This window comes from Carassius carassius, chromosome 7 (genome assembly GCF_963082965.1).
Source record: "Carassius carassius chromosome 7, fCarCar2.1, whole genome shotgun sequence".
Taxonomy (NCBI): domain Eukaryota; kingdom Metazoa; phylum Chordata; class Actinopteri; order Cypriniformes; family Cyprinidae; genus Carassius; species Carassius carassius.
Genome location: NC_081761.1, coordinates 23,209,199 through 23,228,510, shown reverse-complemented (window position 1 = coordinate 23,228,510; position 19,312 = coordinate 23,209,199). Strand labels below are relative to the sequence as shown.

The following is a 19,312-nucleotide window of genomic DNA, read 5'->3' as shown; positions in this document are numbered from 1 at the left end:
TACAAACACACACACACACACACACTATATATATATATATTTATATATATATATATATATATATATATATATATATATATATATATATATATATATATACACACATATACATACACACACATACATATATACATAAATATATATATAAATCTATATATAAAAATGTATATAAATATATATATATATACACATACATAAATACATATACACACATGCATAATATATATACACACATACATAATATATTTATATATATATATAAATGTTTAGCCGTCACTTCGTATTTTTTATATATATATTTTTTGCATCCTTTTTGAATAAAATTATAACTTTTTTAAACAAGTTAAAAAAGTAGTGTAGATTTCTGTTAAATGGGTAACACGTGTTAATATTTAAGCATGTTTTGACTCTGCCCTCTAGTGGTAAATGAATACTTTAAAAAACACAAACAACTGAGATATCATTAAAAAAATTTATTCATGGTTAATGGGGTATACAATCCCCTTACATTTGAACAATTCCTGTTAGTGACTAAATTCTAAGAAGGAAAATCCTCACCCATTATCCAAAACTCTCACTGTGGATTAAACATTAAACAATCAACTTTCCATGCCTACATTATTTACATCCTTACGATATATTGCAGTGCATAACCAACGTCAGCCTAAATACAACTTCTGTGGATGATTCCAAAGATCAAGTGCAGAGCGCTGCGATCCCGTGCCATTTATAATAACAACCCTTACTTTGGTCACAACTGACGATTAACAGGAACCTTCTGAGCATCTCTGAAGTCTTGATCAATGCATTTACACAGCCTCAAGAGAAAAACCACACACACTGTCAACCCAAGACCTCAGGCACATGAGAAATGAAGGAGAGCACACATCTTGAAACAATGTGCTCAACCGGAACACACTTCTCAAGATCTGGCATCACCCCTGAAAAGCAGCTGAATAAAATATGCGCACTCAAAATATCCAAAGTGAACCTACAGAAGGTGAGAACAGAAACCAAAAATGTGTCTCACACAAGGGTTTTGTCATGCTCCGGGAGAACAGCAAGGTACCGTGAGGACAAGACAAAACACGGCAAGACTAAAGACGCAGCCCTGTCACTTCTTATGTTTACAGAGGTAGAGTTCTCCTGTCAAACTTGTTTACACCAATGTGATTTTCTGAGTCATGGATCAAAGAGACAGAAGTTGTAGATTTCAGGGGAATGCATCTGCCTTAGTCTGGAAGGCATTGTATGTATTCATTTACAGAGTGTGTATTCAAACGTTTTATTTTTATTTTCGTCCTTCTAAAGCCAGATGAAACAGTGATTCACATCAAAGAGTACCAATCAACTTCGATAGTCATCTCTTATTGTCATAAATAAATAATAAAAAATTGCATTTGCCATCTGTGGCACATTATCCCAGAGTAGGCAAGTCCGTGACTGTGACTGTAAGCTTTTGGAGGGTCCATGTATCATCATCTTTGTCTATGTATTTGTATTGAGTATGAATGTAGTGTTATGTGTGTTTGTGTGTTGCCAGGCAGTAACCAGGTGTGTGTGTGTGTGTGTACTAGTCTACTCCAAGAGCTTTGAGCTGTCTCTCAATCTCCTCATCTGATATCCCATCTGCTTTGGATTTAGCGGAACTTGGTTGCTTTCGGGCAGCTGAAGGGGCATGAGCCATCTGCAGGGGAAACATAAAATGCATTACGGATAAAAATGCAAAGTGATGGATAGTGTGACTCAGTAGACACGACACTTCACTGCGTAGGCCGTAGGGTACAAAAGACGTTCCTTCTCTATGGATTTTATTCTCTACAATTAAAAATATACGAAAGTTTTCACACAGAAATTATGATGAATCAATAAGTTCACAGTTTAATTTACTGTTGTGTGGTATATTTTTCTGCTGACATTGGTGGATAGGGATTTTATAGTTATATACATAAATATTATGGCTGCACGATATATTTTTTATAAAAATTTTATGAATAGCCGCTGTGGTCTACAGGTTTTGTAACCACTTCTGATTAGACATGGTCATAACATTTAAAGCCAAAATTACTTCCACACATCTGAGACACCTCCTCATTTTGGCCTTATTTGAATGCAAAAACAGTTGTAGGTTCCCTGGTTCACACTGCATCACTGTCACGTATGATACACATATGCTTAATCGTATACTAGGTATATTCTCTGCATCTCCTTGAAGTCTATGGATTAATGCATTGAAAACCTATTGCAATGCATTTTTTTTTATATACTGTGCAGCCTTGGACACAAACGGATTACACTAATGCACTACAGTAATAAGTCTGTTTATTGAATCTGGTGCCTCAACATGGTTTGATTGATGATGCCCATAAAATCTTTCAGTTCTTACCTTTCCTGAGATCTCAATTCCAATTTCATCCAACACCTGATTCACAATATCCTGAGATTCTTCCTCATCACCAGAATCCTCAAAGATCTCATCCAGCGTGTCATTCACTGTAAGCAGGCACAGACATAGAAAAAAAGGTCTAAAAAAAACAAGCATTACAATCAAATTATGTTGGGGTTTGTTCAGAAACAATGGGAACAGTATACACATCCAACTCAAGTTGGCTACAGGTGCAGAAAACAATGTGTAAAAAAATAAATAATAATAAGTGCACCTACAATTCAAAATGTTAAAAAGCTACAATTTGTATTATGCTGCCGCACAAAAGATTAATATTATTTTAATTTTTTGGAGTCTCTTATGCTTCCTAAGGCTGCATTTATACAGTGAATTATTATTATTATTTAAAATAACTGAAAATGTCATTTATTCCTAGGAATATTCATGTGATGGTAAAGCTACTTTTTCATCAGCCATTACCAGTCTTCATTGTCACATGACTCTTCAGAAATCATCCTATTATATGCCGATTTGCAGCTCAAGAAACATTTCTAATTAGGGATGCACTGATACCGGTATCAATATTAGGCCAGATACTGCGATTCTGTACTCGTAGGCTACTTGTTAAAATGCCCCAATACCACACAGCATGTGAACAGTGACGTATCCAGACTAAGAAACACTGACAACAGAGAAAAGAATGGAGTTATTAAAGGGAAACTCCAGCCCAAAATGAAAATGTTGTCATTAATCACTTAACCCCATATCGTTCCAAACCTGTAAAAGCTTCGTTCATCTTCAGAACACAATTTAAGATATTTTGAATAGTCAGAATAGTCCATCTGCCATCAGTGGTTCAACCATAACATTATGAAGCAACGAGAAAAGTTTCTGTATGCAAATAAGAAAAAAATATCGACTTTATTCAACTTTTCCTTTGTCAACCCTCTCCTCTGTGTCTCTCCATATCAATGTGTGCTGCATATGCTCTTCTGTGTCAGCCGCGCCAAAAGGATGTGCTGTTTCTACGTGTATTTAGCTTTGATTTGAAAGAAAACAGCACATCCTTGTGGCACGGCTGACACAGAAGAGCATACTGTGATATGGAGAGACACAGAGGAGGTTGACAAAGGAAAAGTCGCTTCATATAACCCAGATTGCACGTCTGATGGCAGATGGAGTATTCTGATGACGACTTTCATACATTTTATGGACCTTGACACTTATTTACTTGGCAGTCAATGGGGCAGTCAGAAGGGTCCCGGTTTTCATCTAAAATATCTTAAATTGTGTTCCGAGGACGCATAAAGCTTTTACGGGTTCGGAACGACATGGGGGTAAGTGATTAATGACAAAATTTTCATTTTGGGGTGGAGTATCCCTTTAAATATTAAGGATGTCTAGGACATATATGTATGCAATTAAAATAATGTTAAACGGTCAATATTCATGCCTGTATTTTTGATGGTCTTGAGCTGATAAGCAAAGCACGCAGAGTGGACTGAGACATCACTTGAACGTTTGTTCGGTCATGTGTCAAAAACATGCTACTTAACCAATGCAAAAGTTAATTAACAGTAAGGAGAGAGAGAGACAGCACACTTCTGTTGCGTGATCAAATGTGCAGGTGTTGCGCATGTTTTGCTTGCTTCATGAGTGTTCTGCATTATGAGTCGCGGCACGTTTCAGATAAAAAAAAAAAAAAAAAACGCAACTTTTATATTTCTGAAAATATGTTCATCACAGTTACAAGATTTATATATAAGGAGTATTTCCCTGCATTATTACAGCAAAACGTCTTGTGATTACAGTACTAGTACCGCAATGGAGCAGCTCTAATGTGCTATCAAATGAAAGATGTAGTACGGCAGAGCAAAAAATATTAACAGTGAAAGTAACACAAATTTAAACTAAAAAAAAATATACATTTTAATAAGCATAATCAGCATGAAAATAACTGAAGGAAATATCTATTAGCTTAATTAACTAACCCAACAAACATTATACAAATTATTTTGGTTTCTGTATTAAATATTTGTAAAAATAAGAAATGCAAAGAAAATCATATCAGCACTCGGTATCGGCAAGTACCAAAAATAAAAGTATCAGTACTTGCCTAGTTCTGTAAAAAGTGGTATCTGTGCATCCATATTTATAATTATTACCAATTTTGAAATCAATTTCTGCTGCTTAATATTTTTCTGGAAACATGATACATTTTCACCGAGAATTCTTCGATGAATAGAAAAAGAACATGATTTGTTTGAAACATAAATCTTTAGTAGCAAATGTCTTTACATTTTGACCAACCTAACACATCCTTGCAGAATAAACGTATTAATCTATTAAAACAATCTCAAACTTTTGAAGTCTTTAGTGTCGTGTTTTATCAATTTAATACTGTACATACTTCCTGAAAAGTATTAATTTATTTTCAATCATAATGACCCTAATCTTTTGAATGGTAGCAGTATGTACAAATTAATTTGGAGCAATGATATAAGTGTGCACTCATTTTGGAAACAACAAGCTATTCATCACTGGAGGCACTTTGGTTAAAACAAAAAGAAAGGTCGACCAAAACACTTCCTTCTTTTGACATTATTTTATAAAACCCACTAACAAAATCACCCACAATGACAATAAATAAAAACCTCTTACTCATCTCTTCTGTCATGTCCATCTTTGCGGTCTCTTTCTGGAAGTTCTGCAGGGTCTGCATTGTCTTCTTCGGATCCATCTTTTTGTTAACAGCTTGCATTGTCTGGAAGTTGTTTTGAGAAAGACAGAGACACACACCAATGAGTCACTGTTTGATTCAAGCATTTGTAGAATTTTGCACTTTAGGCTACTTATGCAAAGAATAAAGGCTATGTATCGACATGCTGTGCCAGATATCCATTTATAGATCAACATATACGCTTAAAATACTACAAATTCTAATAAAACCAAAACCGCAGGTCATGACATACAGAATTAATAGAGCTATTAAGTCGCACACAATGTCAATTTGCAGGCCTAGCTGAATACAAACTAGCATTTTGGAGCTATGACTTCCCTTTGGGAATTTATAATGGGTTTTGTGTAAAGTGGTTTTCCATTTAGGAGTAATGTTAAAATTACTTTAAGATCCTTTCACATTAAAGAGAATTTCACAAACAAAATAGGAAAGTGACTTCCGTTAATGTTTACCACAGTTTTACTCATAAATCCTAAACCATAACTCAAAAAAGCCCATTAGAAATTCCTGAGGGAAATCATGGCTTGAAAATGGTAATTCTCCTTGGTTTTTATGACTACAAAATGAATGGCCCTATTTACTTAAATATGAAATCACAGCATTTTCACACAATATTCAACCGAACTTATCACTGCCAGGATTGCCCGAAATGAACTGAGCTACAATTCATAGGGCCTCTGGGTGAACTTTTCTAAAAGTTCTCATGAATTTAAACTTACTTTGGTGGTTGTAGCCATGGCTCCAGCCATCTTCATTTGGGAGTTCATTAGCTTGGTTTGTGTTGACATGGAGGTGACCTTAGAGCTGACGGCATATGAACGTGTTTTCTGTTTCCTCACTTGAACAAGCTGCTTGGCTAAAACTTTACAGGCATCTCTGTTCCCGGTCTTTGCCATTTTCTTGATTTCCATCTCCTGTGATAAAGAAGGCAAACAGTATAAAACAGTTAGTGATGGTCCTACTGACATTAGAATTGAATCGCACAGTTATCCAGAAAGAGACTTCTTGGTGAGAGTAGACGAAAATAGAAAGAAAATATTAAAGTGAAATGGCCTAGTGTATGTGAGATGGTTTGGTTAGCTGTAAGTTACCTTACCAAATATAGTGAACTGCAAATGGTTTAACATCATATTAAATTATATTTTACTGTAAAAAAAAAACTTTCACATTTATTCATATATGATTGCATAATATTTCATATGAAAAACTTTATATTTTGTTATCAGCAATGCACATTAGGGTGTGATTTTTGTTTAATTTTCTGTTATTTAGTTCATGTTTATTTCATTGTTTTATTGTCTATATATGAGTATTGGCCATGTTTTAATGACATGGGCACTTAAGATCATATGGCTTTTTAATTTACTTTTATAAAAACCTGTATTTTTATGATGTTTATCAGTACATTTAAAGGTAAAGTAGATGATACTGCTTAATGAAATATATGGTCACCATCATGTCATTCCTTATTACCTAAAACACTGACAGTGTTTTACAAACTTGAATTTCGCATACAATATTTTAACAGCGTCCAATAGTTATGTTTACACTGTTATGAGCGTATGAATGGTATGAAGGGTGGAGGCTATAAGAAAAGTATAAAAGTTTCCACCAGCTACTTCTGAAAGAAACATGTCACAATGGTGCAAAGATAACTTATCTAAACCCGAAACAGCATCACGAGCTGTTAGTCATAATCTTTTGACACACTGAGGCCCTCTGTGACATGAATGACATAACCTCGTGATCTCACACACCTAAATGTTGAGAGAGGAACATATGGCATCATTTTCACGTCACATTGATGGGTGGGGATTCTCACCAGCTGTTTTTCCTGTCTTTCCAGTGCTGTCCGGTCTCTTGCGATCTGTCTCTGCGTTCCCCGCAGCTCTTTGTTCTGTTCTTTAATGACATCTGTATTATGAGAGGAGTCATAGTTATCGATCACCATTTAAATGATCAATGCTGAAATGTCTGAGTGAGATTTTAAAAAAAATTATGTATGGGGACTACTTAAATAATAAGTCATTTTAGACCATTTAAAGTTACAGGAAAGACCCAGTGATTTTACAAACGATTACATTTGTTTTATATACTATCTTTGACCCGATACTAGCTGTTAGTTTCAAGTTAAGATCAAGCAGATTCTAAGGATAAATGTTTTCGGTTGCAGTTGTCCAAACAAACATACCAGAATGAAAGACACTTCTGTGTTAGTTAGCATAGTGGACCAAAAATATCTCGAATGCCCCAAAATATCTCAAAAAGAGGTTCCACGTATTAAATAAATTAACAGTGTTAGTAACGAAACCAGTCGGTGATTGACGTAAGAGTGCTGCTGGGCGGCTTTTTGACCAAACAAACAAGCCCTCAGAGCAACAGCAAGAAACTTACCATCAACGGTCTTTTTCTTGAATAACGACGCCATAACTGCAACAAACTCCGTCGACCTCGAAAGTAATAGAAAGTAAGTATATCACAATGACTAAAATCAAGTGCGAGTCGCCTATTAAAATATCATGACTATTTCCTGGTTCTTTGGCAAGTAGGCGATAAACTTGTGGCCTTCTGCCTGATTATTTAATTTTGATTGGTGAAAATTGCAGTGACGTTGCACTCAAGTTATCCAATCATAACATTGATGTTGACAAGAACCGCCCAGAGCTACTGCAAAACAAAGGTCTCTCTCGTTCTCACAAACTAAATAAATACGGATTGGATTTATTTTCCCTTTGTCCTTAAAACATAGTCCTCCAGTACAGGGGTTCTCAAATTTGGGCCCGTTGATCCCCAAGTGCCACAATGGAGTAGTGACGGTCCGTGTAGATGTTTAGGGCAATAATAATAATAATAAAACCTAGAAAGTATATATATATAACACATATGAAAATAACATAATAAAAATTAATAAATTAATTATATTAAATATGAATAATAAAAAAAATACATATTGTATAGCACGCTAAATTACTCCGTTACTAAAAAAAAAAAATCAAATTACACTAACGTGTTACTAAGTAATGTGTTACGGCCCAATACTGGTGCTCAAAGGCTGTTTTATAAAGTTGGGTAGTTCTGTAAGTAAATTTTTAATATTTAAAGAATTTGCCACTAATGATTTAAACGTGAGTTTTAAGCAGTATAGAGTAGAGCTTGTTGTTTGTCATTTCTCCGATAAAAAATGCAGACGTGGTTTTATATTTACGCGGCGCAATATGCAACGCAACGCTTAAACACACAGTATAAAGGCCCGTTCACACCAAGCACGATAACTATAAATATAACGATAAAGATATAGTTCTAAAAATCGTTCTCAATATTAAAGAATAGCAGAGTCCACACTACAACTATAACGATAAAGGCATAGAGAAACGGTATCGTTGGAATCATTTTCAGAATGATTTTTTTCCAGCTGATGAACAATATAAACATTGACATCCAATCAGAATCCATTCTGCTGTAACGAGCTCGAGAATTTAAAGCGGCAGACGCACGTGCGCTCAGAATAAACAGACGATATCGTTCGCTGGTGTGGATGCTAATATCGTTATCTTTATAGTTATCTTTATAGTTATCGTTCTTGGTGTGAACAGGGCTTAATCATTATAATCATAAATTATGTGCCCACTGAATGCAACAAGTACCTCGTTTGTAATAGGTTTTATTGGTTTGTCCATTTCTGTCACATGTTTGAGGTATTTGTCCAATCACAATGCACTTGATAGCTGGCAAATCACTGTACACCTCGCTTTTCAGAATGATTTTTTTTCTTTAATTGAGCGCTTCAGAAAGGTGGAGCATAGAGGAGCCACAATAATGTACATCATGTGGAAAATAATTAAAGTTTACTTCAGCTCTAGTACATTTGAACAGATGTGCAGCCAATCACAGCGCAGAGATTTGACGCATGCGTGTGAATCCGTCTCCGCTCGGCAGCTGTTCGTTTATCTTCGTGCGCAGTTCGGCATGTTCCGCCTACGCCTCGGATCCTGTCGATCGTGACGTGATTAGGGCTGTATCTCGTCCCCTCGTTCGTTCTCTGTGTTGTTGTCCTCGGTGACGCGACGGAGGTGTAGCCTGACGCGGTCTCTTACGTGTCGGACTAAATAAAAGTGGAGCTCCGGAGGCCTGGGAGTGACGAGGCGAGTCTGTGTCTGGTAAGAAGAGAGGCATTCGTGGGGGAAACAGATTATGCACTTGCCGTTTTAGTGGACATGTCGCAATGCTCGATCCGTCTGTAACAAAGAGATCATGGCGGCGGTGGGCTTGTTTCTCAACAGCTCAGACTTGCTTGCAGACAATGAGTCAGTCAGGCAGTGAGGAAAGCGCGACGGCTCTGCAAAGTAACGTTACATGCGTTTATGGAAAGGATAGAAGATCCGTAGTGTTATGAATGCGATCGCCCGTCCATGGCAGCTTTAGATGGAAATACAGATCTTCAAATGTTTTTTTTCTTGGCTCCAGCATTGCTTTATGGAGCACTCGAAGCTCTCCGTTACATTAAAGATCTCTAGTGCATTCTCGCCCATGCAGAGGTTTTCTGTTCCACTAAATCTCTGTAATCCATTGTGGGTTTAATTTGTAATAAAATCAGAGAGATGTGCATTGCTCTTGAGTATTATTTTCTTCAAATTACACCCTAAAACAGATTTTGTGTTGCATAACTTGCCTCATTCAAACAGGAACGCTATTTTACAAGTCGAAACACGCCTGAAAATGCAAGCACTTGCATTTCTCATTTTGCTTTACCTAAAAATATATGTAAATAGGCATTTAAAAATAAAAAAAATAAGTAATTTTGATGGCACCCTGTTTGTGTGTGGTTTTATTTTTAACTAATTTACGTCCATAAATCCTTAAAAACCCAAGCTTAAATCTGACTGACAGCTGTAACGTTATACGGAAGTAAAAAGGCGGCAAATGGAGAGCCCATGGTTTGTTGAGCACGATCTACTTAAAATGTCAGTTCTAACATTATTTCTCGTTACAAAACAGACATGGGTCCATCAAAATAAATTTCGTTAATAGAAATTATGCATATCTCATGCATGTATTAGCGCGTGTGGCTACTTTTGATGCTATTCGTAATGTAATCTGTATTTTTCTTGTCATTCTTACATGCATTCTTGTGTTAATACTAGACTATAATTTTAGACTATATAAATGCAAATATTTCACTACTCTAATAATTGTCAAATAAATGTATATCATATATTGCATTGTATTATTATTATATAAATTAATATTTGATTTAATTGTAATTTTTTAAAGTTAAAATTTAATGCCTATAAATACATAAATGCTTTATAGGACAAGCCTTCAGGCTGCATGATTGAATACTCAAAATGAAACTATGACAAACCCAATTTGTGGGCAGGGTGTTTTGTGGTTACAACGGTTTTAGATACCATTTCCCTTGTCGAGACATTGGTGACCTACTCTTTATGTTCATAGTTTGTTTATAGTATCTTTTACAACTGCCAAAGTAAACGATATTTAAATGAAATCTCCAGGCAATCTAAATGACCATGGAGGCAGGAGCAGATGTCCAGCAGGGCGGCGACACTGCAGTCTCAGAGACAGACACTCAGCAGATTGCCACCTTGGCGCAGGTCTGTTTTTCTGGATCGTATGTTTTCACAGCACATTTGCTAGCATTGCAAGCCTGATTGTATTTATGCATGAGTTGTGGGTTGATATTTTGATTCAGTCCAGGTCTAGCTCAAGGTTTAGTTCAGTCTCTGTGTCTTGCAGGTGTCCATGGCGGCAGCACAGGCATCAGCCACTGGGCCCACTGTGACCTTAGTTCAGCTGCCCAATGGGCAAACGGTGCAAGTTCACGGGGTCATCCAGGCAGCCCAGCCCTCCGTCATACAATCCCCACAGGTGCAAACTGTACAAGTAAGCCTGACTTGATGGTTAATTTCTAGGAAAACTGTAAAATTGTAAAAAAAAAATCATTACATAATTCTGTTTAAAAACAGACCCAAATTTATATGCAGAAGGCTCATAGGATTAAATAACCTTAATGTAATATGTATATTCTTCTGTTTTTTAATCTAGAAGACTTGATAGTTTAGAAATAATACCTGAGGTTTTCGTGTTCTTTTGTTGTCTTTGCATTAGATTTCTACCATTGCTGAGAGTGATGATTCACAGGAGTCAGTGGACAGTGTGACAGATTCCCAGAAAAGAAGAGAGATCCTGTCTAGACGGCCCTCATACAGGTACCTGAATGGATTTGTAGTTTTGGTGCAGTGTTATCAGTTAATTACGAAGACTCTGGCACGGTACCACAGTTTCATAATGAACCAAAAATATTTTACTTTATAACTTCAAAGATCTTGTTGAGTGTTGTTTTGCACCATAGCTGAGTTGATCTAAAATCATTATCGCAAAATGTCTTCGTGCACTTACTAAATCACAAAAGGCTGCAAGCTGTGTTTCAAAGAGAACCATGGCACTTAGGGATGTAAAATATCGATTAATTCCATAATCGATTATCGTTTAAATTAATGATCAATTAATTGATTAATCGTTAACCATAATGCTATAATCTATTGCAGCGCCACACACACACACACACAAAATGCTTTCTCACTTGAATTAAAGGGGTTTTAGTCTGAATAAAATGCTAGTAGCAGGATTATAAAATGAATAGATGTGATTATGATCATTTGATAAAATGAAGAGAGCGCGCCATACGTTTGAGGTCATTTACTTTGTTGACTGTTTTCTGGCACGGAGACCGCTGAACAAGCCTCTTTAAATGGTTTTGTGGTGCTCGTTGTCATTTTAAAACACAATTGCAATGTTTTCAACTGACATTGGCATTTAAAGTAAAATTATCCCAAACGTAACTGTTGCACGCGTGTGACTGCGCTGCGCAGTAAGTGAACTGCTTTCATCAGTGCTGCTGCAGCAAAACACTGTTGCTCACATTAATCGGATCCTGCTGGATTTTGAATTTTGGCGTTCCGGTAGGACTAGCCTATTTGTTTTTAAGAATCCGACTTACAGTGCATTAGATCATGATAGCGCATGCTTGGAGACGAGGACGAGCGAGTGCGGGTTTGGCTAGATTTATTTGGAGGTTATTGCTCATGTCTCATTCGGCACAAATCCAAATGTTTCCATTTTTGCAATGTATTTCAATGTTAAACTATTATTTATAATGTAAATTAATTACACATTCGCACATAGAGAGAAAAGATGATCCTCTTCATATGAGCAAAAACGTCCTTGGAACAGCAGCGAGGGCCGATATACTGGTCTATTTAAACTGACCAGTGTAACCTTTCGCAGGGTTAGGAAAATGTTAGATCGTGACCATTCCTCTGGATGCAGTTCGAGATATAGCCTTCATTAATGTGGCTTTGTTCTGGTTTGCCGGTCTCTTTTCCTAAATCTTCACAGTCTAACCCTGTAATTTCGCAGGTTTATTTTATCATCTTTCACTTTTAATCGCATCTCTTACTGTGTGTGGTAAACATGGGAAGGGAAATGAAAGATTTCATTAAGAATTCGTTCTATTTATTAATTTGTCCCCTTATTTCAGTTAAATCATGCGTTATTTAGGGAACTAAATTAATGAAACATGGACATTTGCCACATATTAACAACATTAAATCAGTTACCGACCATCGACAGCCTTAATCGATTGCATCTCTTATTGACAATTAACCGATAATCGATTAATCGTTTACATCCCTAGTGGCACTATATTTATCCGAGTAGCTCACAATTCGGTTTTTAGATCATATTACAGCGTCTCGGTTCACCTTGAATGCAGCAGGCTTCATTGTTACATGCACTGTGAGTTTTCACATTTGCATACTTTCCAACATTTTTGTGGACAGATGATTACAGTATTTCACCAGATTTGTAATGAGATGCGTTTGTAAACCTGTTTTCACTGAAACAAAAAAAGAGCGCGATAAGTTTTTCGGCTGCAATAATTTCTTTTTTCAATTTTCATAAAAAAAAATGTAACATGCCATGATGTGGGGTTAGTCTGGAGTGCGGCCTGTGTACAGCCCGCAGTAGAAAACACCCTCTCTGGTGGCACAGAATTCCGGGAATAAAGAGATAACGTCTCGCTAGAGTGACCAGCTTTGGGAAGCGCCTTTCATTTGCTTGTGGATGTTTGCGTCGCAAGTGATATTGCATTGGGGGTTGCTATCTCCTCCATACCTTTCCAAAGCGCTCGGGCAGTTGCGCTCCTGAGGCATCTGTCGTTGCTAATCATCCATCAGCTGTAGGGCTGTCATTTTTGAGATATCAAATTCGAATGGATTTCGAATATCATGCAATGTATTCGAATATATTTTTTTATTAAAAAAATGTTTTTGAATACCCGTGTATACACTGTAAATGATTCTTTACGTTTAATATGTTATCATACACATTGCCTTACGCTGCTTAAATGGCATTAATTTTATTTGTGCAGGTGTAAAAAGACTTTAAAAAGTCTTAAAAAAATTGATTTTAAAAACTCTGCAGGTGCCATGTAAATGCAAAGACTTTTCACTCTTTTCAGTTTAGTGTCTGAAAAAGGGGTTGGCGCCCTTAATTTTGTGTAAGCACACTAGATTGATCCATTTTATGATTGTACAAAATCCCCCTATGTGGACAAAGGCCACCCCTCTGTTTTGTAAAAAGCACTGCATTGAATATTACTTATTACAGCAGTCCTTTATGTTCAGATATCAACATGCCTTACTGAAATCCTAAAATCTGTGTTCAAATTTTACCTTAGCTCATTCACAATCCATTGTTCACAAGCTTGATTTGACATTTTGTAATACAGAAAGATCCTGAATGACCTTTCATTCGATGCTCAATCAGTCCCACGGATAGAAGAAGAGAAATCTGAGGAGGATTCCACTCCAGCCATAACAACTGTTACCGTGCCAACGCCCATCTACCAGACAAGTAGCGGCCAGTACAGTAAGCTGTTTGTTTTCTAGTACAAATGCACTACTACTTCACTACATAAGAAAGAGTAGCTTGACAACTGTTCGAATTCCCTAAAAATACAGTCAGGCTCATGTCATTTGTTTTCCCCTAGTTGCTATCACTCAGGGTGGGGCGATCCAGTTAGCCAATAATGGAACAGATGGAGTTCAAGGGCTACAGACCCTGACCATGACGAACGCAGCAGGCGCTCAGGCCGGCACCACCATCCTGCAGTATGCACAGACCAGCGACGGCCAGCAGATACTGGTGCCCAGCAATCAAGTGGTTGTACAAGGTGAGATTTCGCCATTTCAGTTCTATACAAGTATATAAAAGCTTGAATAAAACGACAGAAGATAAAGAGAGATAAGTGTACTGTAGATTAAATCTAGGCTAGGCTTGATCTGTATCCAGCAGGCATCTAAATGTCTGCTTATCAAAACATTAATCTGTGCTGCTTTTGTTTTTCATCGTCCTCAGGAGATGTTCAGGCGTATCAGATCCGCACCGCAGCTGCTAGCACCATCGCTCCAGGGGTGGTCATGTCCTCCTCTCCTGCGCTGCCCGGCCAGGGAGGAACTGAGGAGGTCACACGCAAGCGGGAGGTTCGGCTTATGAAGAACAGGTACAATAAAAAAAAAAAAACACATCTGCACGATTAATGCGCATGCTTATTTTGGACTGTAAAGTATGACCCCAGAACAATTGCTCTGTATTCAGGTATATTTCAAATAAAAAGCCCTATAACATTTAACGTTTAACATTTGAAAGCAAAGAAATTTGTGTCTCTATATATATATATATATATAGTGCTGTCCAAATTTGCGCGTTAACTCAGGCAGTTAATGTTTTCAATTTAACGCGTCAAAGATATTTAACACAATTAATGCAGGGGCGGGGCTAGTGTTGGCCAATCCACTCACAACTGCTATTTCTGTTACTATTTCACAAGAAGTGCATTTATTCAGTTGCAGAACATCATAACGATCACATCATTCCAGGTGCGAGTCAAACGAGTGCAGATGTGCTCGTAGCGCGTGCTATTCAGTTGTGCCACTGTGCGCTGTAGCCTGTATCATTTCATATCAACGCATGATAAACTACGTGCATGAAATGTCGTGGTCATTTAAGTCATGAAGTTACCAAAAAGGCGATTAAAGCCGCCTTAAAACTGCATGCATGGGAAAATTTTTTTACATGTCACATTTAAGAAAATGTCTCTGAAATAGTTTTCCAAACTGTCCTGGAGCAGCCCAGCTCCCTCATCTAACACACCTGATTCAGCTTGTCCGTTCATTAGTAGAGACTTTAAGACCTGAAGTGGGTCAGAAAAGGTAAAGAGAGTTGAAATTATGATGCGTGTCAGATCCGCTTATGTTCAGCAGCGGCAGCTCTTAAAGAAATAGCAGCCTAATAACCCAGCTGCAGTGGTGTGTTTATCAAAGAACAAGAAAAAGGGAAGTCTTTAAAAACTGTTAGGTGGAATTAATTGCGATAAATCTCAGAAAAAATGAATTGTGTGATTTATTTATTTTTATCAATTGACCGCACTAATATATATATATATATATAACATATATATATATGCACACATATTCAGAGGTGCACCAGTTTTTCTCCCTGGTTCTTTTAAAATAAAAAGGTAGTTTTATATACAAATAGTTATTTTATTGTAAACTTAAAAAAATATATATAATATTTACGTCTTCTTTTTTATGAATTTTCTTAATTTTCAACGTTAAAAAGGAAAAACCTACTTATAATAAAACAATTATTACTTATTATTGAAAACATAATTCAGTACAATTATATTATTGTATAATTAAATTTAATCATTTAAATAAAATATTATTATTATTATTACTAATTATTATTATTAGCAATATTATTCTATAATGATACTGAATGCAGGGGGAAACAAGTTTTTCTTCTTTATTTTGTTCTTAGCTGATCCCATGCCTGATTAAAATGCCCCCCCACCCCGATGTGTTTGCATACACATTAGCTTATATTTATTCCTTTTGTTATTACAAGATATATTTTCTTGCCATTTTAATTCAGCTATGAATATTTCTGTGTTCTCCCTTAAAACCCTAACCTAGAATCCTTGGAGTAAATGTGGAGTAAATGTTGCATTTTTAGTTTGAGTGACTCATGGTGTCCATTGTACTAATATGTTTCCACCACAGGGAGGCAGCACGGGAGTGCCGCAGGAAAAAGAAAGAGTATGTTAAGTGTCTGGAAAACAGAGTGGCTGTGCTGGAGAATCAGAACAAAACGCTCATCGAGGAGCTCAAAGCTCTAAAGGACCTTTACTGTCACAAATCTGAATAATGGTCCTCACACATACATCCTGAACGGATCTCTTCTGGTGCCTCAAGAGACAGAGACTCTGAACGTAACACAGGCACCTGCAAAGCATCTCTGTCTCTTTTCATTTCGGTTTCTTTTTCTTTTTTAAAATATTATCTTCTGTAAAAAAAAAAAAAAAAAAACACAAAAAATTCAGTTATCAGGAATACATTGTAAGTTTGTAAGTGTAAACTTTTTTATTTACTTTTTTCTCTTAAGAAGAAAAAAAAAAAGAAATGCAGGGTACAGTTTCGTTATCAAACACGTTGCCCTACTTGAGGAGCGTCGCCAACCATAAAGCGCACCTTTCAGCTGCAACCGTGACCGGGAATGAATGTTTGTGTTGGTTTATGATGGAAACAGCCCGGGGTGCTGCTTCTGAGACCTGCTCCTGTCACTCTGAGGTTCTCATTTGAAAGACTTTCCCACACTGCAGCAGTCGTGGATGCCGCTGCCTGCCAGCATGATTAAACCCATCGAGTTTCTCACTTTTGCAGCATGGGTCTTTAATGATTGAGATTAAATCAGATGTGCCCTCTCCTGTTGTTTTACTGCTTCAGTTACTAATACATATACTCATTTTTTTTGTTCTTATGAAGACACATACGTATATATATATATATATATAAAATATGTCTCTGTTATGACTTGGATTGGTATAGAATGCGCCATTGTCTACTTTTTCTTAAGCAATGTTGCTTTTGTTAAAAAATTAATTGCTATAAGAAAAAAGGTTAAGTCCCATTTGTTAACAAAAATAGGTGGATGCATTCAAACGTGGGATGATGGGGTTTGAAAAAGTGTTGTAAAAACAGTAAATTAATTATACTATGTGATTTTCAGTGAGCATTTGATAGCCCATCATCAGAAAATCATTTTTAACTTGTTACGTGTGCTTCTATTGTAATATATTGGAATTTCTTCATCGATGTCAGACTTTACACGTCAGTTTGGTGCCATCTACACTGATCAGAGACTTATTGTGTTGTTTCCCTTATATTTTGGGCAAAGATTTTGATATACAAAACTGATCTCTGATCAGTGGAGAAGTTTTTTCTTTTGTTCCACATTTCAGTGATGGAAATGCTATTGTTATTCTCTTCTGTCTTTTGCCATAACATGTAGCTGTCCACAACTACAATGTAAATGTTATTTTTAAGCTTTTTTTTTTTTTTTTTTTTTTTTTGGATTATGTATTGTATTTTTAAGATATGTTGCTTATGTGTAACCTAAATTAGTTAAAAAAACAAAAGCATTCTGGTGCAGTCTTTCATCAACAATTATATATTTGGCAGCTGTTCATAATCAAACGTGTTGAGGTAGTTTTTATTTTGCATTTAACACTTGTAAAGATTTAATATCATTATTTAATCTTCTCTTCAGTCCAGGGTTGTTCAAGTCCTGCTTCTTGGAGACTGTCTGTAATTCCTGGTTCATTCTAGCTGCAGAAAGGTCTGTTCAGAATAGCATATTACTAATCTAAGTACAGTTTGGGTAGTATGATTATTATTATTATTATTTAGATGTATATTATTCATCCAGTATGCATTCACTTGGTCAAAAAGTAAAGACGTTTAAAATATATAAGTAAATGTTGGTCTTTTGTAGTTTCTATACATTAAAGAGAAGTAATAATTGATAATCAGAAATATTTATTGGACACTGAATGCACATATATATAAAGGATCACGTGACATTGAAAACTGGAGTAATGGTTGCTGAAAAGTCAGCAATATTTAAAAATTAATAACAAAATAAACATGAGCCTTGGTGAACATGAGAGGTTTCTTTCAAAAGCTTTACAAAATCGACCCCAAACAGTTGAACAGTGTATTGTTTCCAGTATGCACAATTTCTATGCATATAATATCCAGATGCCCTTCTATATTTGCAATTAAATAAAAGAACAGAATAAACTGCAACAGGAATGAAACGCGATCAACTTCACTTTCACATTTCCAGAATGATAAACAAACTGGAAGAAACTAACAACTTTTACACAAAATTGGATTAAAATGCAAAAAAAAAAAACATGTTAATTTCCTAAAGATAATTAAAGTTAGACTTAATATGTAGTGCTTTGCTATTTCACAAATTATTAAAATACATAGGACGTTTTAAAGCAATCTTAGAATGCAGTTTTAAGACTTTTTATTGTATCTGAATGAATTAAAAAAGCAATATATCCTGCAGCTTTAGCCATTCACTCACAGTTTGTGTAAATAAAAAAACAAGACATATGAAATCGTCTGTGGTGCATAAACAGCAAAGTATTTTATTCTATAAGGGATGCAGGAACCTCAATTTTCTGCTTTAAGAACACCGGATCTTTGTGGAGTTTCTTGCAACAGATCAGCACAGGGCTCCCTGATGGCTTGTATTCTGTTACTCAGTGTGTTTTACCTTCACGCTCAGTGATCAAGGTCTCCAGCAGTCTTTGATATTGGCCACAGTCAAACGTATTCATAAAACACATTTGGGTATAAATGGTGTTAAACGGAGCCTCGGTGTAAACCTATCCTCTCTCCCCTTGTCTGTGAATCTGGGGGTTTGATTACATTAAAGCAAAACGAGAAGCTTAAATGAAAGTGTACTTTGATCAATGATTATAAACTCTAATAAGTAGCACTGATTCATATTAGCAATATCTTAAATGATTAAAAATGATCATCTGTGTCATGGGTTAATTATAAAGTTTTTTCATACAGTATAGAATTTAATGATCTTATTTCCCTTGAAGTTATGACTTCTTTGCTTATTTCTGTCTATAGGGCATTAAAGATGGAGAGGAGTAGTATATAAATATATGAATATGCTTAACTTCACTCTAAAAGTTAATATTAGTCATAAGCTACTCAATTTTAAAAATTAACTAC

General features: G+C 36.0%; 2 protein-coding genes across 2 annotated transcripts; one reads left to right on the top strand and one right to left on the bottom strand.

Annotated features, from left to right (window-relative positions):
- Positions 1 to 1,271: 1,271 nt before the first annotated feature.
- On the bottom strand, positions 1,272 to 7,686 carry chmp2bb (charged multivesicular body protein 2Bb). Its single transcript, XM_059554226.1, has 6 exons — positions 7,521 to 7,686; positions 6,949 to 7,040; positions 5,846 to 6,040; positions 5,048 to 5,150; positions 2,387 to 2,493; positions 1,272 to 1,687 (listed from the first exon to the last, which is right to left on the bottom strand). The coding sequence occupies exons 1-6, from the start codon at positions 7,552 to 7,554 to the stop codon at positions 1,574 to 1,576; spliced, it is 645 nt and encodes a 214-aa protein (XP_059410209.1). The 5' UTR covers positions 7,555 to 7,686; the 3' UTR covers positions 1,272 to 1,573.
- A 1,436-nt stretch (positions 7,687 to 9,122) lies between these two features.
- creb1a (cAMP responsive element binding protein 1a) lies at positions 9,123 to 17,746 on the top strand. The gene is made up of 8 exons (XM_059554224.1): positions 9,123 to 9,283; positions 10,640 to 10,738; positions 10,881 to 11,027; positions 11,253 to 11,353; positions 13,936 to 14,075; positions 14,197 to 14,379; positions 14,565 to 14,709; positions 16,274 to 17,746. The coding sequence occupies exons 2-8, from the start codon at positions 10,649 to 10,651 to the stop codon at positions 16,416 to 16,418; spliced, it is 951 nt and encodes a 316-aa protein (XP_059410207.1). The 5' UTR covers positions 9,123 to 9,283; positions 10,640 to 10,648; the 3' UTR covers positions 16,419 to 17,746.
- Positions 17,747 to 19,312: the final 1,566 nt, after the last annotated feature.